The following is a 27,657-nucleotide window of genomic DNA, read 5'->3' as shown; positions in this document are numbered from 1 at the left end:
GATTGTTTTGGCTATTCTAGGTCCCCTGAATTTCTATGTAAATTTTAGGATCAGTTTCTGCAAAGACAGCTGAGGGTTTGATAGAGAATGCTCTGAATCTATGTTTAGGGTGTATTACCTTCTTAACAATATTGTCTTCCCATTCATGAATATGGGCTGTCTTGATTTATTTATCAGTTTCTTTTTGACAGTTGCCAAGTATTCCACACTATAGGTGTTACATATTTACTTAACCAGTCTCTTTTTTTTTTTTTTTTGGCCACGCTGTGCAGCTTGTGGGATCTTAGTTTCCCTACCAGCGATCAAACCCGTGCCCCCTGCAATGGAAGCTCAGAGTCCTAACCACTGGACCACCAGGGTGGAATTCCCTTAACCAGTCTCATTTAATGGACTTTTATGTGTTTCTAGTCTTTGCAGTTACAAATAATTAGGCAACGAATATTTCTGAACATGTCTCTGAGTGCACATATGGGAGTTAAATTCCTGAAAGTAACATTGCTGGGTAAAAGGTATGCTGAAATATTAATACCAAATTGCCTTAACATTTTTCCATTTTACACTCCCAGGCTCAATATTGGGGGAACTTATTTCCCATATACTCACTAACATTGGATATGCCAGTTCAAAAAATTTTTGCCATTCTAATGAGGGAAGATATTTCATGGTTGTTTTATCTGCATTTCCTTGATCTCAAGGGAAGCTGAGCATTTTTGTGTATGTTTATTCTGCATATGTATTTCTTCTGTGAAATGCCTGTTCTTATCCGTATTAGTCAGAGTTCTCCAAAGAAACAGAACCAGTTGATGTGTATATAGAAAAAGATTTATTAAAAAGGATTGGCTCACATGACTATGGAAGCTAGTAAGTCCAAAATCTGCAGTGTGAGCCTGCAGGCTGGAGATTCAGGAGAGCCGATGGTGCAGATGAAAGTCCAAAGACAGTTGCTAGAGAATTTCCTCTTGCCTGGAGAGGCCAATCTTTTTGTTCAATTCAGGCCTTCAACTGATTAGATGAGGCCCACCTGCATTATGGAGGGCAATTTGCTTTAGCCAGAATTCAGTGATTTAGATGTTAATCTCATCCAAAAACACCTGCCAAGTTGACACATAAAACTAATCATCACACAACAAACTCACAGATATAGAGAACAAACTAGTGGTTATGAGTGGAGAGAGGAATGGGGGAGGGGCAATATAGGGGATTAAGAGGTACAGACTATTATATATAAAATAAGCTACAAGAATATATTGTACAACACAGGAAGTATAGCCAATATTTTATAATAACTGTAAGTGAAGTATAACTTATAAAAACTACATTGTACACCTGTAACTTACATGATATTGTATAGTTGATATAGTACATCAACTATAGTTCAATAATAAAAAAAACTAACCATCACATTATCCCTTGTTCATTTTTCTCCCGTGTTTCTTTTTCTTGTTGAACTGTGGGAGCTCTTTATATAGTCTGGATATTATATATGTTGCAGATATTTCCTCCCAATCTGTCATCTGTCTTTTATCTTTGTTAATGGTATCTTTTGTGGTCAGAAGTTGTGTTGTTATGTCATCTGAAATCTAGCAATCGATCTTTTCCTTTGTGGCTTCTGCCTTCCTGCAGCCCACACTTGCTTAAGAAGTTAGAAATATGTTCTTCCTGGTCTGTGACAATTCCTGCTGTGGTCCCACCTCGGATGCCAGCACTACCCTGGATTGAGGCACCACAGTGATAGGAGATTCCACTGAGAGGCCTGACATGAAGAGAACCCCGGATGTGACTGGCTAAGAGGTTCCTCAAGGTCAGGGTTGGACAGCTTCCCTCTCTCTCCCTCTTTCTGCTTCTTTCAGCCTCTCCCCAGTTCTTCCCATCACCCCTTCAGGGTTTTCTTCATTCAGACTTCCAGTTCTGCTCTCACAGAAGAGTCACAGCTGCCCCAGGGCCAGGGGCCTTTCCCCCCAAGATCTTGAATTGCCCGATAAAACATCAGATGCCCAGTTAAATTTGAATTTCAAATAAAGACACATTTTTAAAGCATAATTATGTCCCATGCAATATTTGACACATACCTTCAATTAAAAATTAATCCCTGGGAGTTCCCTGGTGACCTAGTGGTTAGGATCCGGACTCTCACTGCCAAGGCCCGGGTTCAATCCCTGGTTGGGGAACTGAGATCATCTCCTCAAGCTGTGCAGTGTGGCCAAAAAGAAAAAAAAAAAATTATTCCTCGTGTATCTGAAACTCAAATTTAACAGGGCATCTTATATTTTTATTTCCTAAATCTGGCAGCCCTGAACACTAAGGTTGGAGTGAGGGCACAGAAACAGCCCCTGCCTCGAACACACCTACTCCTTCCTTCCCCATCCTGCCTGAGTCACCTTAGGGTGAGTAATTGTTGCCCCAGTTGCTCAGGCGTCTGCCCTCCTCATCGGGCACCTGACTGGTGTCTGTGGGGCGCTGCTTGGCCCTCCAGCCTGCCTGGGTAGGTGTGGGGGAGGGGAGGCAGGAGTAGGCCAGTACCCAGGCCAGAGGCTGTGGCGGGATATTTGGCAACAGAGGCACCAGACCTGGATTCCTGGCCTAGCATAGGCCGTGAACTTGCCCAGTGCCAGTGGGCAGGCCACTTCCCTTGTTGTTTTCTAATCAATTACTATTTTTGGCTGTGCTGCATGGCATGCGGGATCTTAGTTCCCTGACCAGGGATGGAATCTGTGCCCCCTGCAGTGGAAGCTCGGAGTCCTAACCACTGGACCGCCAGGGAAGTCCCAACACAAAGCAGCACTCTTATCCTCTCTCTTTTTCTGCACCAGGCTTCCACTTCCAAACCCTTTAACGGTTTCTTCTGTGACTTTCCCTTGTGTGCTTGTATGTGAATTCTTAATTCGCCTTTGGCCTCAGTGTGTTCATCTGGGCAGTGGGTGAACACTGCCCTGCTGTCTGTCCGCTGGGAGATTCAGAGTCTACACTGAGCTGTGGTGACTCCACCTGGCCCCGGCTGCAGGTAGACTGATGCTGGATGGTATCTTTAAATCCAACTGTGGGGTGCAGGATGCAGGGCAGGGGTTCAGCGGGAGGGAAGAGAGGGGAGAAGGGGGAAGGCAGGTAGGGGAAGTGGATTACTTGGCTTTGCCCTGTAATGGAGGGAGCTTCAGGGATCCTGATGTGCAGGTCTGAGAGCCCCTCATCTCACTGAACCCCCTTTCTATGCAACGGGGAACCGAGCGCCCAGCGAGGAAACTCCTCTCCGGTCCCCTTCCCTCTTACAAGCTGTGTGACTTGACACCTCTCTGCCTCAGCGTCCTGGTCTTTACGTTGAGGACACGACAAGAAGGCGCTTCCCTCAGGAATGAGATGATTCCCGCAGAGCCCTCAGCTCAGGGCCTAAGCCAAGTATGTGCTCAATTAACGAAGCTGCCACCGTTGGTTGTGGTGATTCCTCCCCTTGGGCCCTCCCCAGCTCCCCCTCACACATACCTTAGCCTGGGAGACTGCCCACCCACCCCTCAGCCCACCTCACCCTCTCCTCTCGAGCCATGGCCCATGTATCTCTCTTCCCAGAAATCCACCTGGACCCCCCACGTGGCTGCACCCCATGGCATCCTTCTGGCCCAGAGTCCAGAACCCTGTCCAGGAGGGTCTATTTGCACCTGGTCCAATTCAGACTCCTGAGAAGGGCACCCCATCAGACCGAAAACATCAGGACCCCTCAGCCAGACCAGGGCAGAGGGGCCAGAGGAAGACTCAACCCCTCAGGGGTGGGGTTGGGGCAGGGAGACACAGGGTAGGGTGAGCTGGGTTGAATTCTCCTCCCATCCAGACGTGGAGTCAGCATCTGCCTTCTGTGGGAGAGGAAGGCACATTCCCAGATCAAACTTTCCGTTTCTTACGTTCTAAGAGCAGTGGGGTGATCCAGAGAAGAACTTCCTGGTAGAGGCAAGGACTGACCCCAGCGAGTCTCCAGAAAGCCCAATGGGCCTCTGGGACAGGCAGGTGGCAGGCGCTGGAGGACAGGAGCCAGCTCTTTCCTGGAAACCTGGGCAGTGGGCTGGTATCTGGGCAGTGGGACCTTGTCTTGGCCTGTTGATCTCAAATTCCAGCTCGGCCTCTTCCCAGCTGGGTGACTTTGCCTTATTTTTTTGACCTAAATGCCCTCATCTGTGAAATAGAGTAACTGTATTATAATTACCTGCCAGGGTTTCAGGAGGATGGAATGTGCTTGCACATGTATGTAAAGTACCAGGCTCAGGGGACTTCCCTGGCGGTCCAGTAGTTAAGACTCCACACTTCCAATGCAGGGGGCAAGGGTTCGATCCCTGGTTGGGGAGCTAAGATTCCACACGCCACACACGGCCAAGAAAAAAAGGAGTACCAGGCTCATAGTCGATCCTCATAAGCTGTCACCTCCATCTCCACTACTCCTACGATCGAGAGAATTTTGACAACTAAACTACATTTATTCAGGACTAAAATTCATTTTCCTATTAAAATTTACAAAATCAATGATGTAAAATTTGACGCCACTCAAATGGAAAAGAAAACATCCAGCCAAACCCAAGACAGGGGCTCAGATCCTCCAAACCCTTCTGAAGGTCCTTCAGGGTGCTGGCCCTGCACCACATCTAAGGACACCCCGTCCGTCCCCTGGAAGGCGTGGGAGGGGCTGGGCCCCGATGGTGGTCTGGCCAGTGTCATACCTCCCTGTGGGTACAGGGAGAAACTTTCCCTATCCTGTGCCTTTTTCTGAACTTGAGAATGCCCTGGGGGCAGCTGTGCCCCCTCAGTGGTTGCTGCGTTGCCTGTGGACTCCAGGAGTTGGAGCCTAGCCGTTGTCAAGGGCAGCAAGTGACCAGGTTGGGTCACGGAAATGGAAGGACAACTTGGGCTGTGGGCACTGTTGTCTCGTTGACTGTTAGGGCTGGAATGTTAATGAACTTGGGGGCAGGGCGGGGAGTGGAAAGGAGAAGAATCAGGACCATGTTTTGCCGGCCTCCTCTGTTCCACATCACTGAGTCCTTCTAACAACACTGCAGAGTGTTAGCTCCACCTCGCAGATGTATGAGACGCTAAGGGTCTTGTCCAGGGCCATCCGGCTACTAAGCAGTGGTGTCAGTATCTGAGTCCAAGCTGATCAGACCTCAGGGCTTTTGCCCACATCGCGAGGCTCCACTGGATTCTGACGCCAGCTCAACTTGTCCTCCCTCCCAGCCCTTCCAGCCCACCTGAGCTCTCCTGTCCCCTCTCCAGGCAGGCCCCCTAGAGGTCAGGAGACACCCGCTTCAAATCACTTGGACAGGTCACTTAACTCCTCTGAGGTGGTTTCCTCATCTGTAAAATGGGTCCACGATAACCCCCACATGCCCTCTTACACAGTCATGAGAGGTTCAAATGGGATGATGGATGTAAAGAGATCTTGTAAAGTGGCACATAAAATGGGAGGAATTCTTTTTAGGACCTCAAAGAGGTTCCTCTTGTTAATCTGATGATTTGTCTCTGAAGCACTGGGCCAGGGCTTAGGTGAGGAAACGGCCTTCTCCAGAAAATTCAGAGAGGTCGGGTCAGAGTCATCTCCAGGAGCCCAAGGAGAAACAGAGAGAGAAAGCAGCTACATGTAGGGCGGGACAGGAGGAGGGAACTTCCCCCCCTCAACCCGGGGCACGCTTTCCGGGTCACAAACCTCCTTCACACGCCTCATCTGTCATCTTAAACCTCTCAGCAGTCCCGGACATCAAAAATGATGAGAACAAGGCCCAGAAAAGAGACAAATTCCCCCAACAAGTCAGCAGAGAAATCTGTACTCAAATGCACATCAGGGGACTTTAATTCAATTTCTTACGTTAGGATGGTTGCTGGTATACTTGATTTCCATGGTTTTAAAAAGTAGGTCTGGCTAATGTTTATTGAGACTCACATTGCGCCAGGTTCTGTACTAAGCTCTCCTTTAATCTTTAACACAGGCTTGCGAGGTAGGTACAGTTATCATCCCCATCTTACAATGAAAGAAGGAAGACTCAGAGGTTAAGCAACTTTCCTGGGGTTGTGTAGTTGGAAAGGTGTGAAGCCAGAAATTGAATACAGGTCTGGTCCAGAGCCTGTGTTCGTAACCATCATAGTTGTTCTTTTCAATGCCAGATTTTCTTTCAGTGTGAGTGCCCAGCTCTCATCTGAGCACTTTCCTTCATCCCAGCCTGCTCGGCCCTCCTTGGCCTTCACTATGGGTTAATCTCCATCAATGTTTCCTGACCCCCCCCCCCCACATCCCCCTTATTCTAGGCCGTCTTAGGCCCTCTCCATCATGTGACCTGTTTTAGTGCCTTCACAGATGTCCTTCCTGTCTGCAATTGTCTTGTTTATTTACTTGTTTGTGTGTGTCTCCTGCACTAAAGAGTGTGAGCAGGGACCCAGTGTGGCTTGTTCCCTGCTATATCCCAGTACCTACAACGGTATTTGGCATACAATACTCAAACTTTTTTTTTTTTTTTTTTTTTTTTTTGGGTTACGGGGGCCCCTCACTGTTGTGGCCTCTCCCGCTGCGGAGCACAGCCTCTGGACGCGCAGGCTCAGCGGCCATGGCTCACAGGTCCAGCCGCTCCGCGGCATGTGGGATCTTCCTGGACCGGGGCACGAACCCGTGTCCCCTGCATCAGCAGGCGGACTCTCAACCACTGTGCCACCAGGGAAGCCCACTCAAACATTTTTAAAAAGAGAAAAAGAGAGGGAAACAGTAAATCAAAAAGAGAGAGAGGGAGACGAACACAGGTCAGGGCTTTGTTCCAGGCCCAGCTGGGATGGCTCCTCCTCAGTTTGGGTCACTGAGACACGGGCTCAGCCCTGGCACGGCCACGCTTTTCTGGAGGCTGACATGCTCCAGGCAGCCTCAGGCACACTGAGAAGCAGAACCTGCAGCCCCAGAAGGCAGTGACACTACATGGGACCCCTGGTGCTTGGTGAGCTCATGAGGTTCTCAACAGAATCAGATCCAAAGTCTTCTTTTGGTAATATAGTTCGTAACTCTCCTTCAATAAATTTTCCGAAGTGAAATTCACAGAGAGTGTAATTTCCTATGCACGTTTTTAAAAATCTGTATTAAATTCAAACTGTAATAGAGAGGAAAAATAAAAGAAAGTAATTTAGAATGAAATAATATGTATTTCTGTGTGTGAAAGCTCAGGCTTGACTCCACGAGAGAACAGAAGCTTGCAGATGCCCATGAATCACTGGCGATGGAGAACCGGAAATGGAGGCTCAGCGCTGGAGTATTTTCTTAGTAACTCAGCACACACCAGCCAGGTGGCCAACAGGATGAGATGTTCTGAATGGTGAATGATCCTTGGTAAAGTTCTAACGGAGACAAAGCCACATCTTCCTGAAGACTGCATGGTAGTTTTATTCCTGGGAAATTCTATAGATTATCAATATAAAACCATTTAAAAAGATATGGGTGAAATAGAGCTGGCTTCGAGGTCGGATAATTATGAACAGATTTCTCGAATCTGCAGATGTGGAACCCGCGGATACAGAGAGGCCCACTGTATTCCCCGTACTAGGCCATTTTATGTAAGGGACTTGAGCATCCCCGGATTTTGGTATCTGCAGGGGCTCCTGGAACCGACCCGCCATGAATACCGAGGGACGACTGTATGTGGTTGTCCAGAAAGACAGAGGAAAGCCGCGAGGTGTACGGGGATAAATCCCTGTTAATGTCAGACTGTCCTACACTTTATAGGACATTGAGCATCCCTGCCCTGACCTTTGTCAAATGCCAGGGGCTCTGATCCTGTGACAATCACAAATGGCCTCATAAATTCCCCAAATTTCCCCTAGGGGGCGGTAGAGCTCAGATCGAGAACAACTCCCGCCCCGCTGTTTAATTTAACACTTATCTTTGAGGTTGTTTTACACTCGGAAGTGGAAGTCAGCATCCCTTTCAAGGTGGTATTTGTTATATGGGGATATTGTCAGGCAGTCCCTTTGCATGGCACTCTGCTGTTACAAACAGGGCTACGGTAAGGGCGGGTCATTTCGCACATGAGCAAGCCAATCAGGGAGGAACGCTTACAAGTGGCCCGGCTGAGTCACAGGGTTGGGCGTTTGGAATTTTGATGGCTATGGCCCAAAACTGCCTTCCTCGGGGGTAGATTAATCCACACTCCCCAGCAGAGTAGAGAGTTCCAGGCATCCGGTGGGGGGTTGGGGGGAAGGCAGCTCTGCAGTCTTAGCCAGGACCCTTCACCTCTGGAGCCCACCTCCTCAGACCACACCCAGGGTGCTCCCAATGAAGACTTGGGTGTCCAGAAACTTCCCAGCTCATCTTCTCGAGCCAGGGAGGGGCTGGGGGGAGACAAGAGAGGCCTTTCCCTGGGTGGGCTGATTCTAGCTATTACATTTATTTCTTTTTTTAACCTTCAAAAAAAAAAAAAATACAGGGACCTCCCTGGTGGTCCAGTGGGTAAGACTTCCTGCTCCCAATGCAGGGAGCCCAGGTTCTATCCTTGGTTGGGGAACTAGGTCCCACATGCAGGCGTGCCTGCTGCAACTAAGACCGCCCGCGTGCAGCCTAAATAAATAAATACTTAAAAAAAAAAAAGATAGCTTTGTTGTGTTTTTTGTTTTTGTTTTGTTTTCTCGTGCATGGCTTGCGGAATCTTAGTTCCCCGACCAGGGATTGAATCCAGGCCACCGAAGTGAAAGCCCCGATTCCTAACCACTGGACCACCAGGGAATCCCCAGCTTTGTTGCTTTCTGATTCTATACATAATATATATGTATTTCAGAGGGAGAAATCCCCTTCTCCACTAACTTTTTATTTTTAAACCTTTTAAAACTTCAGAAAAATTGCAAGAATGGTACAATGAGCCCATGTACCCTTCACTTTGATCTACAGTTGTTCACATTTTGCTACATTGGCTTTATCTTTTTATTTTTGCTGAACCATTTGAGACAGTTGCAGACATATGCCACTAAACACTCAGTGTGCATTTCCTAAGACCAAGGACATTCTACAAAACCACTGTATGGTTACCACACTCAAGAAATTTAACGTTGATAAAGTAATATCAACTATACAGGCTTTATTCAGTTTTCTCCAGTTGTCACAATAAAGTCCTCTATAACTTCCCCACCCCTCCCTGCCCCCAGGGCCCAATCAAAGATCTGACTTGGCATTTAACGTGAGGCCTAGAGTTTGGATTTCTCTTCTCCGGTTCAGTGGTCCTGCAGCCTGGGGCCTTGCCTACAGGAAGGCACCTCTAGGGGGGAACGGTTCAAGCCCTGAACTCAGAGGTGCTGGTAGCGTCCACGGGAGGAACCTGAGCCCTACTTCAGCCGCATAAATGTCTTCCTAGGCCCTGCGGGTGCAAGCTGGGGCTCGCCCTGGAAGAATTCAGCCTTACAATAAACTATCTTCTGTTTACCTCACTTGCCAGGCAAGGACTTGTCCATCAGTCCCTGAGATAATCCCTGGGGCTGGTACTGTTTTCTCCCCTTTTACAGCTGAAAGGAGTTTCTGTTTTTCCATCTGACAAGGAGGCCGGTGATGGCCACACGGAGCCACATGCTGCCTCTAGTAGGACCACGGGGTGTGTGGTCAGCGTGAACCGCGGCTGACACAGCCGGGACAGTGGCCGCCTCCTCCTCAGGCCTCTAGGCTTGCTTCTCAGGTCAGGCCAGTCTAGCCGGAGCCCCACAGGTTCATGGGCATCTCAAGGCTCTGGATCCACCCTGCAGTCGCTATGATCGTCCTTGGACGACACCTCCACCAGCTCCAGTGGTGGATAACTTCTCCCTTCCGCCCAGACGGTTGCCAGCAAGCTGGCATTTGGTTATACCAAGGTTTTCTCAGCCTCCAAGCATTTACATGTAGGGGATGGCAGGGAGTGAGATCTACTCAGCTCTGGGTGGGACTACAGAACTGTTTGTCGACTCAGCTTTTCACAGACATGACTTTAGCTAAGAGTCTGTAAATTAGCAGGATGGGTAACTCATCCTTATTTTCAGCTGAGGAAACTGAGGTGTAGTGACAGATCTCAAAGGCATCCTATTGCAAGAAGAAAACCAGAAATGGAGTGCAGGCCCCTCATTCTACTGTGAAGGAAACTGAGGCTCAGAGGTCACCATGTTTGATTCCTGGCTGTGCTACTTTGCTCTGGGGAAGAAGGTGTGTAAGGAGTTATCATTATCTGTGCCTGCATTTAGAGGCAGAGGTGGGACCAGAATCCTGGTTGCTCTAAAGACCCTTTCCAGAACTTTCTGTGCCACAGGTCCTGGAGTGGGGCGGGGGGCAATCAGTAATAATAGTAGTGGCCACCAGCTGCTTGCCAAGTGCCAGACAGGGCTCTAAGCACTTTAGAGCTATTAACTCATTACATCCTCAAATTCCCATGAGGCAGGGGTATTTTGATCCCCATCAGCTCATTTATAAATGGGTGAAACGAAGGCTTAAAGGACTCTAGATACTTGCTAGAGGTCCCACAGCTGCTGCAGCAGGCAGCCCAGATTGGAACCAGGTCCTGCCCTCCCAGTGCTCTGATCTGGAGGCAGGTAAGTGGTGCAGCCCCACCGCGCTGTATCTTAGAGTTCTTTGGGGCCTGAGGCCTGAGTAAACATTTGCAGGGAGCAGAGAGCCCTGGTTGAGAATGGGATGGGATGGGAGATCCTCTGGACTCAGGTAGGACGGGGTTTGAATTCTAGCTCTTTCATTTGTGTGATCTTGGTGCAACTTGACCTCTGGGGTCCCCATTTTCTCATGTGAAAAATGGGAGAGTGCGTAGGAGAAGTCTGGATTCTACTCCACACCAGGAGTCATTACACACAAGTACCTCAGTTTCCTCCTCTGTAAAATGGGGGGGAGTTATCTCTTGGCTGATGGCTGTGAAACTGTGTAAGTCATAACTTTGAGGGAGTAAAGGACCCTAATAGGGGCTGGGTTCTCGCCCTCAGTTTATAAAATTATTTTGTGTCGTTTCAGAATTCAGTTGGTATGGGAAGGGCATGTAAAGGGCGCCTTCTCTCAGGGCCCTTTTGATCAGCAGCACTTCACGGGTCACTCCCCGCCCCCCATTTCGGGCTTCCTAGCGGTGGAGAGCCGCAAAGTCTTTTCTCAGGGAAAGCACACGGTTGGCCCCTTGGAACCCACGTGCTAACCCGGCGTGCACCGGCTGGCGGGCGACTCCAGGCCCGGACGCGACCATTCTCGGGGTAAGGGGCGGAAGAGCTGGTGACGTCAAAGTCACAGCCTACCCTTCTTAAAGGCGCAGGCTTGCAGCCGGTGTTCCTTTTTCTCTTAGGACACTCTTCGCCGCACGAAAGTTTTAAAAGCGAAGCAGCTGATGGGGTCTCGGGTGCGGGGCTGGTCCGGGACAGAAATGCGGCTCCTGAGAAGCGGGATCAGAGACGTCCAGTATTAACGCCCACCTGTCACTCGGGGAGGCAATGTGGTGCGGGGGAGGTACTTGTCCAGTTCTTAACTTTAAGCCTCCGTTTCGTCTTCTGTAAAACGGGGTTAATAATGATCTACTAGAAGTTCTGAGACGTAGAAGAAATAGGTTTCGTGAGAGAAACCAACACAGAAATGTCGGTCTCCTTCTCCCCGACTCAATCCTATTCCTGTGCGAAGGAGGAATCCGAGACCCAGAGCGGTGTTGTAACTTGCCCGGGGTCACAGGGAGGTGGGACGAAGCCCAAGTTAAACCCGGTTGAACCCGCGTCTCCCGGCTCCCGGGCCAGCCTTTCCTCTCTGTCCAGCCTGCCTGGCCCGGGTTACTTACTCGTCAACTTCACTACCCACACCCGCAGGGTACCCCTCAGTTTTGTCAAGTGGTTTTGCAGTTGCAGTCTCGATGGATTGTTAAATACGGACGACCCTGTTTGATACGGTCGCCGTAAAGTTGTAAAACATCAGCAACGAGCCCGATGGGTTAATGTTTGCCAGCACTATTTCATCGCCCCCCATGGCCTTGGAAGAACTGATTCAAACCTCCGCCACCAAACAAATGAGGGAAATGGGGAGAGTGCTTTACCCACGTTCGTCTAGAAAGTTTGCGGGAGCAGCGCTCGGCCGGGATGCTGGTGGGGTGGTGTTGGCGACAATACGCTGTCAAGTACGGTGCTGCCGCCAGGTCAAGCGCGGCGTGGAGACCCGCGACCTTGGCGCGCGGGCCCGGCGGGGCACCCGCGGCGCGGGGCCGCGTTAGCGCGGGACCCAGAGGAGGCCGCGAGTGGGCGGGCCGGCCTCACTCCGGGCAGTCGGCTGGTCGGCCCGTGGGGGGGGGCGGGGCCTCGCGGCGCCGTCCAGGGGCGGGACGGGCTCGTCCAGTTTCCGAGTCGGCCTGGGTGCCTAGCGAGCGGGAGTGGAGCCGGTCCCGGCCGCGGAGCCGCTATGGGCCCGCCCGGCGCCGGGCGCCGCGCCGCGCAAGCACCGGCCTAGAGCCAGGTGGGCGGGGCTGGACCTGGGCTGAGGGGGCGGAGGCGGGAGTCGGGTCTCTGGGGGTCCTGGGAGCCTGAGCCGGGCCTGGATGGGGGCCGGGAGTCGCGGGCCGACCTGGTCGGCCCCACCGGGCGCCCTTTGCGCGCGGGGCCAGGACAGAGAGTGTCGCCGAGGGGCGAAGAGCGATCTTGTCTCCCCATGCCTGCTTCCCGCACTTTCGACCGGCTCCCCTGAGAAAGAGATTTTGAGGGAGAGGGAGCAGAGAGATTATCCTTCCCATCCAGGCTTGGGGCTTGGCCCTCCGGCCTCGGGAGGACGGGCGCGGGGGAGGGCCGGGAACCCCCGCCTGCAGTCCCAGAGAGTGGACGGACCCTTCGCCGCCCTCAGGTTTGTTACCTTTCCCTCCCTGCCGGGCTCTACCTCTCCACGTCCGGTGACTCGAGGCTCGCATGCGCCCGCCTTGGGGCTGGGTGCTGGAGTGGGGGGCGTAGGGGGGCGGCTCAGGCGTTTTGATCTTTGGGTCCCCCAGGCCAACCCGGGTACCTGCACTGAAGAGGTGCACAGTAAGCCCGTGTGGTGAGGGTGAGGAATGGCGGTGGGTCATTACCGTCCATTAACTGACGGATGACTCTCCCAGATTCCCTCCTAACTGCTCCCACGGTGACCTTGGGCAGGTCACCTCATCTCTGAGCCTCTTTCCCCTTTGGCAAGGTGGAGTTGACAATAACTGCTATAGAAAGTGGTTATGCGAAACTCATAGTGAGTGAGTGGGGTGAGGGTCCAGCTAGTGTCCCCAAGAGCCTCTGCCTCCTTTCTCTCCCTCCCCCTGACTCCGGTTTTGTGGTCCAATTGACTGAGGTTTGTTTTTCAGAACTGGAGCTACAAAATGGCTGACCAGGACCCTGGGGGCATTAGTCCCCTCCAACAAATGGTGGCATCCGGCGCTGGGGCCGTGGTCACCTCTCTCTTCAGTAAGACCTGGGATGGTGGGGTGGGGGCAGCTTGGGACTGGGGCAGACCAGAGATTAGAAATGACTTGGCTCTGGAAGAGGGGTTCGGGGCAGGGTCCTGAAAGGAGCTTTCAGACCTGCCCTCCTCCCCCAGTGACCCCCCTGGACGTGGTGAAGGTACGCTTGCAGTCTCAGCGCCCCTCGGTGGCCAGTGGTGAGTGTCTGACCCTGAAGCCAATAGGGAGTGGTGTCAGGGGTCCCCAGAGATGAGGTCCCTGGAGCAGGTGGGGAACATTTGTGACTTGAGGTAGTGCCTTGTGTTTTAGAGCTGATGTCTTCCTCCAGACTCTGGAGCCTCTCCTACGCCAAATGTGAGTGCCCCACGCCACGGGGGACCTGTAAGTGTCCTGGGGAGGGATGTCCCAGTCTCCCCGGGGCACACGGGGGCCTCACAGCCACGGACTAGTACGCGTTTCTAGATCATATTAGCTAGCTCTCTGTCCTACACAAGAACGTCCACCCAGGGACCCCAGGCTCTGCTGGCCCTCCAGGGATGGGAGCTCACCACCTCCCTGTGAGGTTCCAGGGCTCTGTCATGCTAATGCGCCTCCCCTTCCCCAGTGCCCTCCTCTCTCCAATCCACAGGGAAATGCCTCCTGTACTGCAATGGTGTCCTAGAGCCTCTGTACCTGTGCCCAAATGGTGCCCGCTGTGCCATCTGGTTTCAGGACCCCAGTCGCTTCACTGGCACCGTGGTGAGGAGCAGCTGTACCCTTAGCTGGGTCTGTTGGCATTCCTGAGGGATTCAGATTGGTCAGGCAGCAGACCCAGGAAAGAACGGGTAGCGCAAAGCACATAGGGGTGGCCAGTTCAGTTTGGGAAGGGTTTTCCTGAGGAGGTGGGGCCATCACAAGATTTTGAAGGGTGAATAGGAGTCTGTTTGGAGCCAAATAGGGAATTCCACGTGTAGAGGCCTGAGGGGCTACTGGGTAGGAGCGAGGGCATCAGGCTAGGGCCCAGCCTGGGCCAGCCCCACCACAAGCCTTGTTCATGTTCATCCTCCCTCCTCCTGGGCTGGTGTCTGCTTGGCCAGGATGCCTTTGTGAAGATTGTGAGACATGAGGGCACGAGGACCCTGTGGAGCGGCCTCCCAGCCACCCTGTGAGTACCCCAGTTCTGTGTATTGCTTTCCCCTGATACCCCACTGACCCCTTACTCCCCTGTTGGCTGGCTGGGTGGGGCAGGGGAAGCTTGGGAGGTTTGGGAACTTTGGGGAGTCTTGGCTAACCTGTTCACACCCCTAGGGTGATGACTGTGCCGGCCACTGCCGTCTACTTCACCGCCTACGACCAACTCAAGGCCTTCCTGTGTGGTCGAGCCCTGACCTCTGATCTCTACGCACCCATGGTGGCTGGCGCACTGGCCCGCTGTGAGCACAGCCCTGGGCTTTCCACCTTCCTTTGACCCCACCTGTGCCGGAGCCCAGTCTGGACTCCCAGCTCCAACCTCTGCCAGCCTAGGGGTGGGGGGGGACGTTCAAGGCCCCCAGACGCTGGGCAGGCTGCCCCTGGGACCTGTAAACTGACCCCTCCTCACTGGTCCCCGCAGTGGGCACTGTGACTGTGATCAGTCCCCTGGAGCTGGTGCGGACAAAGCTGCAGGCTCAGCATCTGTCATACCGGGAGCTGGGCACCTGCGTCCGAGCAGCTGTGGCTCAAGGCGGCTGGCGCTCACTGTGGCTGGGCTGGGGTCCCACTGCCCTTCGGGATGTGCCCTTCTCAGGTAGGCCCCAGGAGTGCAGGGATTGGGGTAAGGGAGCCCAGGAAGTCTACAGCCAAGTCCCAGCTTTGCTACTACTGACCTTGAAGTCACGTAAACTCTCGGAGCCGGGAACGCCTCATCTGTGAAGTGGTCCCAGCGGGCGGGATATTCAGCAAGGTGTTCACAAGATACTTCTTGCAGGGCCTGTTACGGGAACTGGCACGTGGCAGGCAGGCTTCGTAGCTGGGAGGGAGTGGTCGTGATATAAGTCTGTGAAAGGTGGGAGGATCGTGGCCTGTCCCACTGCCCTTCCCATCTCTAACGAGTGAACCCCTGTGCCCCCAAGCTCTGTACTGGTTCAACTATGAGTTGGTGAAGAGCTGGCTGCGTGGGCTCAGGCCGAAGGACCAGACCTCTGTGGGCATCAGCTTTGTGGCTGGCGGCATCTCAGGGACAGTGAGTTGACCAGGCTGGGAGCGTGGCCAGTAGAGGTGTCCTTGGGGTGACCTGAGGGCCGTTGCAGATGCTCCGGAAAAGAGTCCTTGCTTGCCTGTCAAGGAGTGCGCTCCCCCTGCCCTTCTGAAGCTCTAGCTGGGGCTGGCAGACCCTAGCCGCGTGCAGGGGATGGGGGTCCTGGGAATGGAGACCAGCCCTCTCCCCACCCCACCAGGTGGCGGCCATCCTGACTCTACCCTTCGATGTGGTGAAGACTCAGCGCCAGGTCGCGCTAGGAGCGGTGGAGGCTGTGAGAGGTGAGGGGCCCTGGCTGTGCGGGGCAGGGCAGGCGGGGCCCCAGCGGGGTCTTATAGGGCCTCGCCTTGGTTTGCAGTGACACCCCCACACGCGGACTCCACTTGGCTACTGCTGCGGAGAATCCGGGCCGAGTCGGGCACCAGGGGCCTCTTTGCAGGTGAGCGGCTGTGTGTGTCCACTCCCTGGTGGAGGTGGGGCTCCTGGGGGCCCGACCTCTGACCCCAGCCTCCCCCTCCCACCGCAGGCTTCCTCCCGAGGATCATCAAGGCCGCCCCGTCGTGTGCCATCATGATCAGCACTTATGAGTTCGGTAAAAGCTTCTTCCAGAGGCTCAACCAGGAACAGTTTCTGGGCCCTTGAAAGGAACGAGGGGACAAGGACCCGACCTCTTCCGTGGTGGGAGTGGGGCGGGAGGAGACTGAGCCAAGTGCCTTTTCCTCAGCACTGCGGGGAGGGGCCTCCTTTCTCTTTCCTCCCCCCTCTGAGCCCCAGGGGTAGGCGGCTGCCCCTCTGGGCCCACGCCGACCCCTCCTCTCTTTCTTCCTGCTGCTCCCCATTCCCCAGCCCCAGGAATCATCACGCCCTCCCCTCAAGTTCAAGACCAAATTTGCTAACTTCTCCCCCCTCTTTTCCCTGTGGCTTTGCTGCAGCTGGGCCTCTGCCCCCCGAGCCGCGAAGCCTTGCGCCCGGCATAGTTTGCACCACCCTTGTTAACTCCTTGAGTCTAAAGATGATAAACTTCTTTCCACTGCCTCTGATTGTGGGGGTCTCTGGGGCGGGTGGGAAGCAGGATTTGGTGAGTGATTTGCACAGAAGAGGGCTGGAAGGGACCTTGACGTTGACTTTGGCTGCCCAGGTGGCACCCACATAGAGGACCCCTCCCACAGTGTAGTGAGAGCAGGTGGGGATAAGGACCCTGAGTTGAGGGGGTGGTGAGACCTCTCCCCAAGGGTACACTTAAGCGACAACCCAGGAGGGAGGGTGGCTTCACTGCCAGGCTTTGGCCTAATGGAAGGGTCTGGATCTCTAGGCCGAAGCTGTATTGCTCAGGATGATGGAAGGGAAACGGGGCCCTGCCAGGCCTTGCTTTCTCCATCCTGCCACCCAGGATGTCCAGCATCTTCTTTGCCTGGGGTAAATGAGTTACCAAAGAGTATCAGGTTGAAGAGTCCTTACATGTTTTTGTCCTTCCCTGGGCTGACCGAATATTTAGGACACTTGATACAGAAGCTCCCCACTTCTTGAATTATTCTGACCAGTCTGCTCCCAGGGGGCACACCTGATTTTATCTGGTCTAGCATCACCTTGGTTACGGGCCCAGCACTAGCGCCGCCGCATCCTGCCAACCTCAGAACAGGGTCCCTGTCCCAGTCCCCCCACAGACAAGGCTGCTCGCAGTCCTCTGGTTTTTATTTGCCTGCTACCCTCATAGCTGCCCCCCGCCCCCCCCCCCCAGCCTGGGGGCTGAGGAAGGAGTGACTCGGGGGCATACACAGGGACAGACAGGAGAGGCAAGGGAGGCGGCAGTGCCAGGCTGGGCCACCAGCTCCTGAGGAGGGCGGGGAGATGAGCGAAGGAGAGTCCGGTAGGGAGCTAGCCAGGCAGCAGGGTCGCCAGAAGAATAAGCTTCCTGAGGGCTCCCTGTGGCCCCGGTGCCCCTGCCTCTTGGCCCAAGCTGCCTCCCTTGGCAGCTCCTGCCTCCACGGGCAAGAAGCTGAACCGGGCTAGAAGCAAAGGGTGTCTCCCGAGAGACGCCTGGCTGAGTGGGCAGCATTCCCTGGAGGGTGGCCTGGATTGGGGGGCTGTGAGGAAAGGCGGCAGGGGGACCGGCACCGCCCACGCCGCTCCTCAGCTGGGGCTCAGTGCCGGGCTGCCCTCGGGACTGTCGCTCACCAGGCACTCGTTGGATTTGAAGCTCGCCAGGGACTTGCAGCTGGGGATGGAAGCCAGGGAGCCGCAGAGGCCCAGCATGGAGGGCGTGGGGTCCTTCCCTGGGGAGAGAGGGCGGGTGAGGCGGGGCCAACTGGTCTGTGTGTGCGAGTTGCGTGTGTGAGTTGGGTGTGCACAGGTGCAGGCGGTGAAGGGACAGCCCTCAGGTCACCCATCTGGAGACCTTCCTCATTTCTGGAGCGCTTGCCTTTTTCAGTTAAGCCCTGGTAAGCACCTGCCCGTTTCCATGCACAGAGCTTGGGACACTGTATTGTAATCGTCAGTTTATGTCTCTGTCTCCCCCCGAGGGTTCATCCTCTCTCTTTGTCCATTTATTAAACACACGGTGAGCACTTGTTCCGTTCCAAGCACGGGGGATACAGAGAACGGACGAGACAGTCCCTGCCCTCACGGAGCTCACAGTCTGGTGGGGAGACAGACACACGGACAATCACAAACACAGTGTGGCGGGGTTTCACGTCCATAGCCTGCCTTGTGCCAAAGAAGATCTAGGGTCATCCAGTACAGTGTGGTTTTTAGAAAGAAAAGACAGGTAGTCCAGGCACCGGGAAGACTAAGGTGGGAAACCAAGGTGAAGCCAGAGTGGGGAGGGCAACACAAAATGCATGCGTTGAAGTCCTGGACATTCTCTTGAAGGGAGCCACTAATTTGGCTCTGAGCTTCCTGGCAGCCAAAGAAAAGGGGGAAACAACGATCAGGCGACTGGTTCACAGAGCGCATGAGTTAAGAGCAAATTAGTTAGGCGAAGAACTCCCTGAGGATTTGCGGGGCTCTTGAGGACGTCATGATGCCAAAAGCCATGGAGCCCTCACCATATGCCAACACTGGTGATCATTTTAAACAACATCCCCGTTTTACAGATGAGAAGGACTCAGCAAGGTGGAATCAGTGACCAAGCTCGCACAGCCAGAGGAGGCGCAGCTGGGATTTGCCTGACGCCCCAAACCAAGCTCTCAGTTGCTGTGCTAGGTTCTTGGGAAGAGTTGAATGAATGAGGGAAGTGGCCAGGGCCTGACTACAAGCCCCAAGGCCTGGCCTCAGCCCTTCTGGGATGGGTGCTGGATTGGGGGGCTCACCAATGGGGCCCCAGGGCTCCTCGTCCCGCTTGCCCTCTCCCAGGCGCTGGGAGTCCGAGCTCAGACTGGCTTCAGCCGACAGCGGCTCCGTGCTCATGAAACTGTGTCTGTAGCAAAGCAGAGAGCTGGTGTGCGGGCAGAGGCCCACGGCCCCAGTGCCCCTCTTCCCTGGTAGAGGAGGGAGTGGCACTAAGGCCGAGCCAAGCCTGCCTGGGGCTTACCTCCGGTAGAGCTTAGGGTTGTTGGCGCCCTCGGCCCCATTGAGTGTTCCCAGTGACGGCCATTGGTTGACCAGGCGTGTGGTGACGTCCTTGGAACCCTGGGCCAGGGGAGCATGGTCACCGGGGATCAGACCTGTCCTGGGATGGGGAGGGGGGGTCAGGCCTGGCTGGAAGAGGGAGCAGAAGTGGGGAAGAGGGGCTCAACAGGAGGGGAGGGGAGGGGTTAGGGTTGAAACCTGGGTAGCAGAAATGGGTAGGAATGCTGAGGGTCAGTGGGGCAGATCCTGGGAGCCAGTGGAGGGTACTGGGGGGCCATGGCGGTGACAGGAATTAGTGCACTCGTGCTGGGGGTTAGGGGAATAATGAGATGTTGCGGGGTCAGCCAGGGTGGTGGATGGGTGGGTGCAGAATAGTGTGGGAATCATGAAGGGTCATGGGGTGCCACAATCATGCTGGGAGGTCACAGGGTGATGAAAACGTTCAAGGGGAACGGTTAGAGGGATGGGTAGGGGTGAGGTCAGGGGTCACGGTGGGTGACGATGGTCAGTGGACCTACGCTGCAGAGCAGAGGAGTGGTGAACAGAGGGAATAATGCAGTCATGCTGAAGGTCGTTGAGTCACATTAATTAGAGGTCCTTAATTGTAATCTTGGGGTCCCAGGAGTACTGTTCAATGGCCATTCTAGCTTATGTCGGGTAGTTGAGGGTGAAGTGGGGAGCCGGTTGGTGGGGGGCCTTATGTCGAGCATGATGTTAGGTCGCGGTGGCGGGGAGGGGGCTGGATCTCCGGGTGGCAGTGACGGACTCGGGGGTTTGATGCTGGTGCTTGGTATAAGGAAAGGTGGCGTTAGACTCGATGGGGGCGATGGCGGGGGTTCCCTGGGGTGATGTGGTCGGGGTGGCCGAGGACCGGGGTCAGGGCCGCGGCGGCACTCACAGCTGCTCCTGCAGCTCCAGGATCACTCCTTCCAGCTCCCGCTTCTCTCGCTGGTTCTGCGCCGCCGCTTCCTCCAGCTGCAGCTGCAGCCGCCGGTTCTCCGCCTCCAGGTCCTTCAGCTGCGACTCGCGCAGACGCACCAGCTCCTCCAGGTAGCCCTGCGGGGGCGCCGGCTCAGCCCCGGCGACGAGAGGAGGGGGTCCCAGCGGCCGCCCGCCTTCTGCCGGGCTCTAAGCGGCACCCCGCCCCGCCCCCGCCGCGCACCGCGCACCTTCTGCGCGTAGACAATGCGAAACTTCTGTTCCATCTTGTGCCACTTGCTGTACCAGCTGTCCTCGTCGGTGACGAGAGGAAGGTACGGGTGCTCGGGCGAGTTGTCCTCGCTCGTGCTGCTCTCGGCGCTGTGCCGCTCCTCCTCGTCGGTCAGGTAGTCGTAGCTTGGAAGGAGGGCGCAGTGGACACCCCCTTGGGCAGGGGGACCAGGATGCCGCCCAGCCCGCCCGTCTCCCGCCATCCCCGCCCCTCAGGGCCGTCGTCTGTCCGCACCCAGCAACCCCCGCCGCAATCGGGCTGCTCACCTCTGGGTGAACTTTAGGTAGGGCGTGTAATCGATGACTACGGGGGTCTTCCCGTCCAGCACTTCGCCCTTTAGGCAGAAGCTGGGGGCAGAGCAGCCACAGGGTTGGGGGCGGGTATGAGGGGATGGGAGTGCGGACCTTCGCAGAGAAACCACCTCAACCCCCCACCATGGCCACGGCCACCCAGGCCCCACCTGAAGTCTATGGCGCTCAGTCCGATCAGCATCCCGGTGAGGACCGTGGCTTCCTCCCGCAGCATGATGGCTCCCGAGTCATAGAAACGTCTGCGGGGAGGGGTGAGGCACTGCCGGTGTAGCATCCTCCCAGGGAGCCCCGCCCCTCAGAGCGTCTCTTGTTGGCTTATTACCAGCCTTTCCTAGAGGAAGGAGGTATCTTCTTCCCGCTCACCCCTCAGCTGTGGATCTTTTCACCCCCTCAGACTGGGGCCCACTGGGGATAGCACTGTGTTTCCCACCTATTAGAACGTGTGTGCCCTGAGACTAGACCTCCGTCCTCAGAACTCCCCCTTCCCCACCAAGCACTGGGTCACCCAGATCCTTAAAAAGCAGGAAACAAGTCCTAAAACAGTGCTCGGCATGCAGTAGATGCTCAAAAATATGTTGACGTGAACTCGGAAACGTGAGGACAGGCTAGAGACACAATGCAGTCAAAAGCCCGCAGTGCAGGGATTGAAGCGCTGACCGCTGGGGCTCTGGAGGCCGTGCGTAGCAAGTACAGACTGCTGCTGCTGTTTGGGGAGCAGGTAGGGCTCTGTGTTGTAGGCCAGGGAAGGCCAACAAGTAAAACGATACACAGTTGAGGCTTGTCCAGAGCTGTGTCTGAGAGCAGAGCTGTGCATGAGATCAGTGCTGGGGGTCATGGGAGATAATAAATTTGACTTGGAAGAGGTGGTGGTGGTGCTAAAGGTGTGTTCTGGGACTGCAGGCCCAGCTGACTGGTGGACAGTCTGGGAGATGGAAACTAGCAGTGCATACTGGGAATTGTAGTCCAGGTACTGAAGGTTACAGCAGGAACTTAAGGATCAAGTGTGTTTAGGCAATGAATGTACACACTGGGACTTGTGGTCCACACTGACTGAGGAGGTCTGACCTGGTGGTCCGGGTGTCCCGTAGGGCTGTGGTGATGTATTCCGACATGCGCTTCTCCATCAGTGCCACCCGGATCCACGCCCGGCCCTGGAAAGCACGCTCACCTTTACTTGCTGCCCCGAAGGGACTCAAGTGTGCACCACTGGGTCTGGATCTCCTGTGGCCCTTCTCCCCAGTGCCCGTGGGCAGGGGCCAGGACCAAGGAACAGGCAGCCCTCCCGTATCCAGAGCAGGGAGCAGCTGCCCTGGCCCTGCTCGCTGCAGGCCACCTACCTTGGCTCGGGCAGTGCTGATGTTCTCCATGTTCTCGATGCTGCTTACGCAGTTGTTGGGCACTTTGCTGCAGGCCAGGCGGATGTAGTCCCAGAAGCCCCGCTGCCCGTCTGAGCTGAACCAGCTCACCGGACCTGCTGGGGCACAGGCTGAGCCAGGGCAGGGAGGGGGCTCAGCAAGACCAGGGAACTCGGAGAGGGTCCATGTAATGGGGCACACACATGCATAAGTAGAAGCAGCCATGCACGCACGGAGTGCCTGTTCCAAACGCACGTGTACACACATGCATGTATGTACAGGGCACATAGCTGCACACCCCTGGCTGGGGCTTGTGGACACCCACTGTCTTGTGGCCAGAAGATCCCCTCCCCTCTTCCCAGCTCTGTGCATGAGCTTCTGCGCATGGTCCAGGATTGGGGCCAGGGTGAATGATGGAGTTCAGAAAGCCACAGAGTAGATCAGAGGGGGATGGGTAGCTGGAAGCCGAAGGCTGGGAGTTGGGAGGGCTGGGCAGTGGGGGGACAGGAACCTGGGCCCACCTTTGAAGCGGTGGCTGAGGATCTGCTCTAAGATGGCTGCAAAATTCACGAACTCCTCAGATGAGTCATCGATGGGCTCTGCCGTGTACTTCTCCAGCAGCGTTTTCACAGAGAACCTGGGTGAGGGGGAGGGAGAAGGGGCAGCAGGGTGTCAGGTGAGAAGACAAGGTGATGGGGGTAGAAGGAAGGCAGAGAAGAGGCCACCAAGAGCACGGACGTGGTGGGGAAGCAGAGGGAAAGAGGGCGGGAGACAGGGGAGACTATAGTGACCCATAGAGGGGCTGTGACATGGGAGAGTAGGGTGGCAGGTGGGAGACTGATTGACAAAGTGGATGACAGGAGAGGTGAGAGGCAGAGAAAGGAAGCTTCAGGAACAAGGTATGAGAGGGGATGAAACAATCAGTAGAAAGATGAGGCACCTAGAACCAGCGGGCTAGCCCAGAGCCCCTTCCTCCTTGCCCACCCTTTGGAGTTGCATTCTCTCTGTCAGAGAAGGGGAGGGGTCGGATAGGAGTTAGGAGCTGCTTTGTGCCCCGCCCTCGAGCTGCCTTCTGCTATTGCTGGAACAGTCTCAAGTCCCTTCTGGGGTGGAGTGCGGGTCACCTGTACCAGGGCATGTGAGCTAGCACCAAGCACATGGAGCGTAGGCATGCGTGGGTGGCCAGGTGGGCTTCCAGCACACGGATGCCCCCCTTCCCCCTTCTCCTTCCTAGCTTGGCCACCCACACACCAGCTGCCCAGAACCAGGCGGTGCAGAACTGGGCCGGGGGAGGTGCAGGGTGTGGGTCTGACACACTCAGTGGGTGGGAGGGGGCATTGGCAGCAGATCTCTGGAAGGGGGCTTGGGGGCCCGGACACCTGGCTTCTCAGAGAGGAAGGAAGCCAAGGGAAGCCAATGGGGCTGAGAGGCTGGAGCACAGCAGCCCCTGTCCCTCCCTCCAATCCTGCCCGGAGCCTCAGCTCCCTCTGCAGTCCCTATGCCTGCAATCTCCACCGGCCATCACTGCAGTGGGCTGGGACAGGGAGGAAGACGTGGCTCCCAACATCCCATCATGGGCCCCTATGGGTGGCATAGCAGGGGTGAGGTATCCAGGAACATGGGGGCTGCTTGGAACTGTCCTTTTTACCCTTAGCTCATCAAGCCCTGTGATGTGCCCAGCACTATACTCTGCGTGTGTTATCCCACCCATCCTTACAACAGCCCCGGGTCCTCAGCTGTCACTGTCAGCTCCATTTGACAGGTAAGGTAACTGAGGGTCCAAGAGATTGACTGATCTGTTCAAAGTCCCACAGCTTGTGAGAAGTCAACAGGTATGTCTGACTCCAAAGGCCTTGCTCTTTCTGCTGTATCTGTGGCCTCCTGGTGGATGTCAGGATCACCGAGGCCCCGAGCAACCCCTGCCTCCTCTGCCCTCTGTGCTCCAGCCCTCAAGCCTTGGCCCCTGAGGCTCTCGGGGCAATAGCACAGCCAAGCCCGTGGACCTTTCTCCCTTCCCTATGGGCTTAGAGTTAGTTGGTCTGGCCTGAAATCAGAGCCAGGTCAGTGCTGGAGTTGCACTAGGGAGAGGCAGCCTGGATGGACCCAAATCTTGTGTCCGTGTGATACCTGGTGACCTTGGACAGTCATTTAATCTCTCCAAGGCCCATTTTCCCCAGGTGCAAACAAGAACAATGGTACCTGTCTCATCAAATTCTGGTTCAGATCCCAGGAAGGACTGAGAGAAGGTGAGCACAGGCCATGGGGTAGGGGTGGTGAGGAGCTGGGCCATTAATGGGAGAGCCAGAAGGAGCCTGTGTTTAGGGCATTCATCTGGGCTTCATTATGCAGCCCCGCCCCCGTGATCTCTTCTGGTCATTTGGGTCAGACCTCAGTGGGGGCCTGCGGCTGGTTTCAGCATGGCAGCCATCTGCCATCTGTCCTCAGGGGTGCTGCAGCTGGTCATTGCCCCCCCAGGAGCCCCATGGTGTGTCCCCTGCTCAGAGGTGCAAGGCTGCTGCAGGTTACCATGGAGACAGGGCGGCCAGGGCCCAGGGGAGCCCTCGGCCTGCTAAAGGGAACTGTTCTGGGAGCTGGAGGCGAACCACGTGACAATGAAGAGGCGGCAGGGGCCCGAGGGGTTCCTGAGCCTTTGTCATGCTCCCAATCTTCCCCAAAACTCTATCCCTCACATCCCAGCTCTAAGCGCACTTCCAATCCACCAGAACCTCTGCTTCTGCAGCCTAGGCCAAGGGGAGTTCCCCCCTTTCCCACACACTCGACAGGCCCAGCTGTCCTGGCAGGCAAGAGAAGGAAGAGGAACCTAGGAGATCAAGCGAGGGGAGAGGGACTGGAAGGATGGCATCGGGACGGGGCGATTTTCGTGTGCCAAGCACAGGGCTCGGCACACTCCTTGGTGTGGCTATTACATCTACAATGGGGATGATGAGGCACCCAGGGCCCAGCGTGGTTAGGAGACTTCCTCAAGGTTGTACAGCTCAGAACTGATAAAGTAAGAGCTTGAATCTAGGACCATCTGTGTTTTACACCACACGCCGGCAGGGTGTGGGGGGTGAGCGTGGAGGCAGGGGACCGCGTTTGGGCTGGGCCATTGTGGCACTCATTCCTTCTATAACATTCCAGGCATTTTTACAGAGGTCAGATGTGCACAGCACCGTGCTAGGCACTAGGGATATAATGGTGTGAGACAGACGCAGTACGGTTGGGTGTGTGCCCAGGAACCTGGAAGGAACTGTAGGATACGGAAGCCAGGGCATCAGGTGGGCACTGATTCCTGGGGGAAGGGGCAGGACCAAGGCCAGTGTGCAGGCACGTGGGACTGGCAAGGGAAGACAGCTGAGCCCTGCACTGGGGGCACCCTGCCCTCAGAGGCGGCGTGGGGGAGAGGGGAGGTGGAGAAGGAAGCTGGCAGGGGCATCCTAAGCCTAAGCGGGGAGATGAGTGCAGGTGGGGGCTGAGAGACTGGCCATTCCTGGCTTCACGGCAGGGCAGCGGGGGTGAATCACTGCAGGGCTGGGAAGTGGGAAGCTTCACTTCCTGGCCCCAGGAAAGTGGGCAGGTCTTCCCAACACTGCGACAGCCCCACCCTCAGGAACCAATGGCTCTGCCCTCCCAATCTCCTCCCCTTGAACCCAGGAGACCCAGACTTCTGCGGTCAGGCCCTCAGTCCTTCCCAAGGCAGTGGCAGTGCCGTGCCTTCACTGGACACATTCAGGGACTTTGCCTACATGCCCAGTTGACCCGGCCATAGGCTGCAACTGCCCAGAGATGGAGGAGGGCACCATCCCTGATCCAGGATTTGAGCACTGGAAAATCTCCCAGAAAAGCCCCACCCCAGAGAGGCCAGGCTGACGGGAGTGGGAATGAGGGTACGCTTGGAGGGCGTTCATCCCCCTATCCCATCAGTTCTCCTCTGCCCACCCAGCTCCCGCCCCCAGCAAGGGAGCCAGCCATCCCCACCCCTCCCCCTCACACACAATGTCACTTCCTGGTTCTCACAGGAAGCTGCAGTGCCAATTAAACACCCCTCACCCCCAGGCCCCAGGCTGGGCATAGGCCTGGCTTGACCTAGAAGGGTAGGGACCAGACCTCCAAACCCCCTCCAGGCCTGGGCCTGAGGATAGCGGACGCGCCCCTCCTAACCCTGTGCTCCCTCCCTTTTCTCCGCGGCTGCTGTGCATCCTCCCGCGGGCACGCTCAGTCCAGGTCTCCGCAGCCCGCCCCGCCGCCTCTTCCTGACCACCCCACCCCCGCCCGCCAGCGGTGCCCACCTGCACACGGTGATCAAGTTCCTACGCTCCACAGACACGTTGCGGGAAGACGCTTTCTTGGAGGACAACCCCAGAGCCATGGTGGTCTGGACAAAGCTCGCTTCCATCCAGATGTGTAGCCACTGCTGCCGCCTCTAGCTGCCCCCGCCACCCGCCCGCAGCCCCGGCCCCCCCGCCGGATCACGGCTGGGCCCTCTGCCCGCCGGGGCCCCTCGACCCCTCCAGGGCCATCCTCCAGCCGCTGCGCCTCTGGCCGGGCCCCCTGGCTCCCTCCCCCGGCGGCGATTCCGGAGCAAAACAAGGCAGGGGAGGGAGCTCTCCGAGGTGCTGAGCCGGGGCCCGTCACCCCCCTTCCCTAGCCGCCCGCCCCCCTTGGCAGGTGACGTCAGGGTCCTCGGGCCCCGCCCCCGGAAGGCCGGGGACCAATCCGCAGAGGACGCAGGATTTTGGGGGGAGGGGAAAGGGCCGGGGCCGCAGGGAGGGCGGAGAGGGTCCCAGGGAGAGGCAGCGATTGGAAGGAAGAAAGGGGGCTTCTGGCTTGTTCTCCACCCCCATGCTCAGAGCCCGGGACCCACGCCTAGCTCCTCTGAGCTCCGACGCCTCTACTCCCTTGTTTCTGACTTGTGATCAGTGGTGTCTATCTCAGATTTCTCATTTCTCCTCACCTCCTGTACCCTCATCCCGGCCCCGCCCCCCCCCCCCCCATTCAGTCTCGGCATTCCCAGCGAGGCCAGGCCAGGTCTGTGTCCAGAGAGCGCAGGTGGCCCTACGCTGCCGAGCCGGGAGACCAAGGAGCAGTCAGAGACTGCACATCTGTCTGTCTGCGCCCTGGCTTGACTTGTCTGCACCAGCCGGCGGAGTCCACAGATACTAGGGTGGGGGAGGGGAAACCAGAATAAGCCGTAGGAGCCCAGCGCCTGGGACCACTCGGGACGATGAGTGAAGAGTAGACTGGCAGCTAAGGGCCTGGGCTCTGTGGAGGTTTCCAGCAGTGGAGCTGATGCCCACAGTGGTGCCAAGGTAACTGCTTCTTCTCAGAGTCCTACCTCCTCACACCACCCCAGAGGCAGCTGACATGAGGGCTTAACCCCTTGGCTGCCAGAATTGCTGCAGGGTACCATCAACCCTCTCTGCAAGGCCAGAAAAGCTGGTTGCATCTTTTTTTTTTCCATTTTTTTTTTTTAAGTATAGTCGATTTACAGTGCTGGTCGCATCTCTTAGGGAAAGGTGGGGAAATGGAGGCATAGTCCGGCTTCCCTGCCACCCTTTGCTCCCTCACAGCACTGCTCCCACCTGCTCCATCCCTCTGTTTAGCCTGTTCT

The 27,657-nt window shown here is 55.9% G+C and overlaps 2 protein-coding genes and 2 long non-coding RNA genes across 21 annotated transcripts; 2 read left to right on the top strand and 2 right to left on the bottom strand.

Moving 5' to 3' along the window:
• Window positions 1-641: 641 nt before the first annotated feature.
• Window positions 642-11,366, bottom strand: LOC141277425 (uncharacterized). The gene is made up of 3 exons (XR_012328838.1): window positions 11,236-11,366; window positions 2,070-2,187; window positions 642-1,021 (listed from the first exon to the last, which is right to left on the bottom strand). It is a non-coding gene; the product is annotated as an uncharacterized lncRNA (long non-coding RNA).
• LOC117309409 (uncharacterized) lies at window positions 1,084-7,433 on the top strand. The gene is made up of 2 exons (XR_004523683.2): window positions 1,084-2,384; window positions 7,169-7,433. It is a non-coding gene; the product is annotated as an uncharacterized lncRNA (long non-coding RNA).
• On the top strand, window positions 11,330-16,638 carry SLC25A39 (solute carrier family 25 member 39). Of its 9 annotated transcripts, XM_073798450.1 has the most exons (13): window positions 12,295-12,427; window positions 12,706-12,808; window positions 13,293-13,392; window positions 13,526-13,585; window positions 13,683-13,742; window positions 13,993-14,126; window positions 14,465-14,532; window positions 14,676-14,800; window positions 14,980-15,153; window positions 15,479-15,588; window positions 15,803-15,884; window positions 15,962-16,042; window positions 16,130-16,638. In XM_073798450.1, the coding sequence occupies exons 3-13, from the start codon at window positions 13,308-13,310 to the stop codon at window positions 16,243-16,245; spliced, it is 1,095 nt and encodes a 364-aa protein (XP_073654551.1). In that variant the 5' UTR covers window positions 12,295-12,427; window positions 12,706-12,808; window positions 13,293-13,307; the 3' UTR covers window positions 16,246-16,638. The 9 variants fall into 9 exon arrangements, with proteins under 9 accessions (XP_073654552.1, XP_033702711.1, XP_033702709.1 ...); XM_073798451.1 differs by lacking the exons at window positions 12,295-12,427; window positions 12,706-12,808 and adding an exon at window positions 11,330-11,443; XM_033846820.2 differs by lacking the exon at window positions 12,706-12,808 and having other exon boundaries at window positions 12,288-12,427; window positions 13,698-13,742; window positions 14,017-14,126.
• Window positions 16,639-17,279: 641 nt separating this feature from the next.
• Window positions 17,280-26,690, bottom strand: RUNDC3A (RUN domain containing 3A). 10 transcript variants are annotated; one of them, XM_033846803.2, is made up of 11 exons: window positions 26,336-26,688; window positions 22,568-22,683; window positions 22,029-22,177; window positions 21,757-21,842; window positions 20,841-20,930; window positions 20,647-20,727; window positions 20,340-20,505; window positions 20,069-20,226; window positions 19,133-19,270; window positions 18,912-19,036; window positions 17,601-17,876 (listed from the first exon to the last, which is right to left on the bottom strand). In XM_033846803.2, exons 1-11 carry the CDS (start codon window positions 26,440-26,442, stop codon window positions 17,734-17,736), a joined length of 1,359 nt encoding a protein of 452 aa, XP_033702694.1. In that variant the 5' UTR covers window positions 26,443-26,688; the 3' UTR covers window positions 17,601-17,733. The 10 variants fall into 10 exon arrangements, 9 of the variants coding, with proteins under 9 accessions (XP_073654548.1, XP_073654549.1, XP_073654550.1 ...); XM_033846807.2 differs by having other exon boundaries at window positions 18,912-19,018; window positions 26,336-26,687; XM_033846808.2 differs by having other exon boundaries at window positions 18,912-19,018; window positions 22,029-22,162; window positions 26,336-26,687.
• Window positions 26,691-27,657: the final 967 nt, after the last annotated feature.

This window comes from Tursiops truncatus, chromosome 20, assembly GCF_011762595.2.
Source record: "Tursiops truncatus isolate mTurTru1 chromosome 20, mTurTru1.mat.Y, whole genome shotgun sequence".
Taxonomy (NCBI): domain Eukaryota; kingdom Metazoa; phylum Chordata; class Mammalia; order Artiodactyla; family Delphinidae; genus Tursiops; species Tursiops truncatus.
Note: the sequence above shows the minus strand (reverse complement) of the source record. Positions and strands in the feature narration are given on the sequence as shown.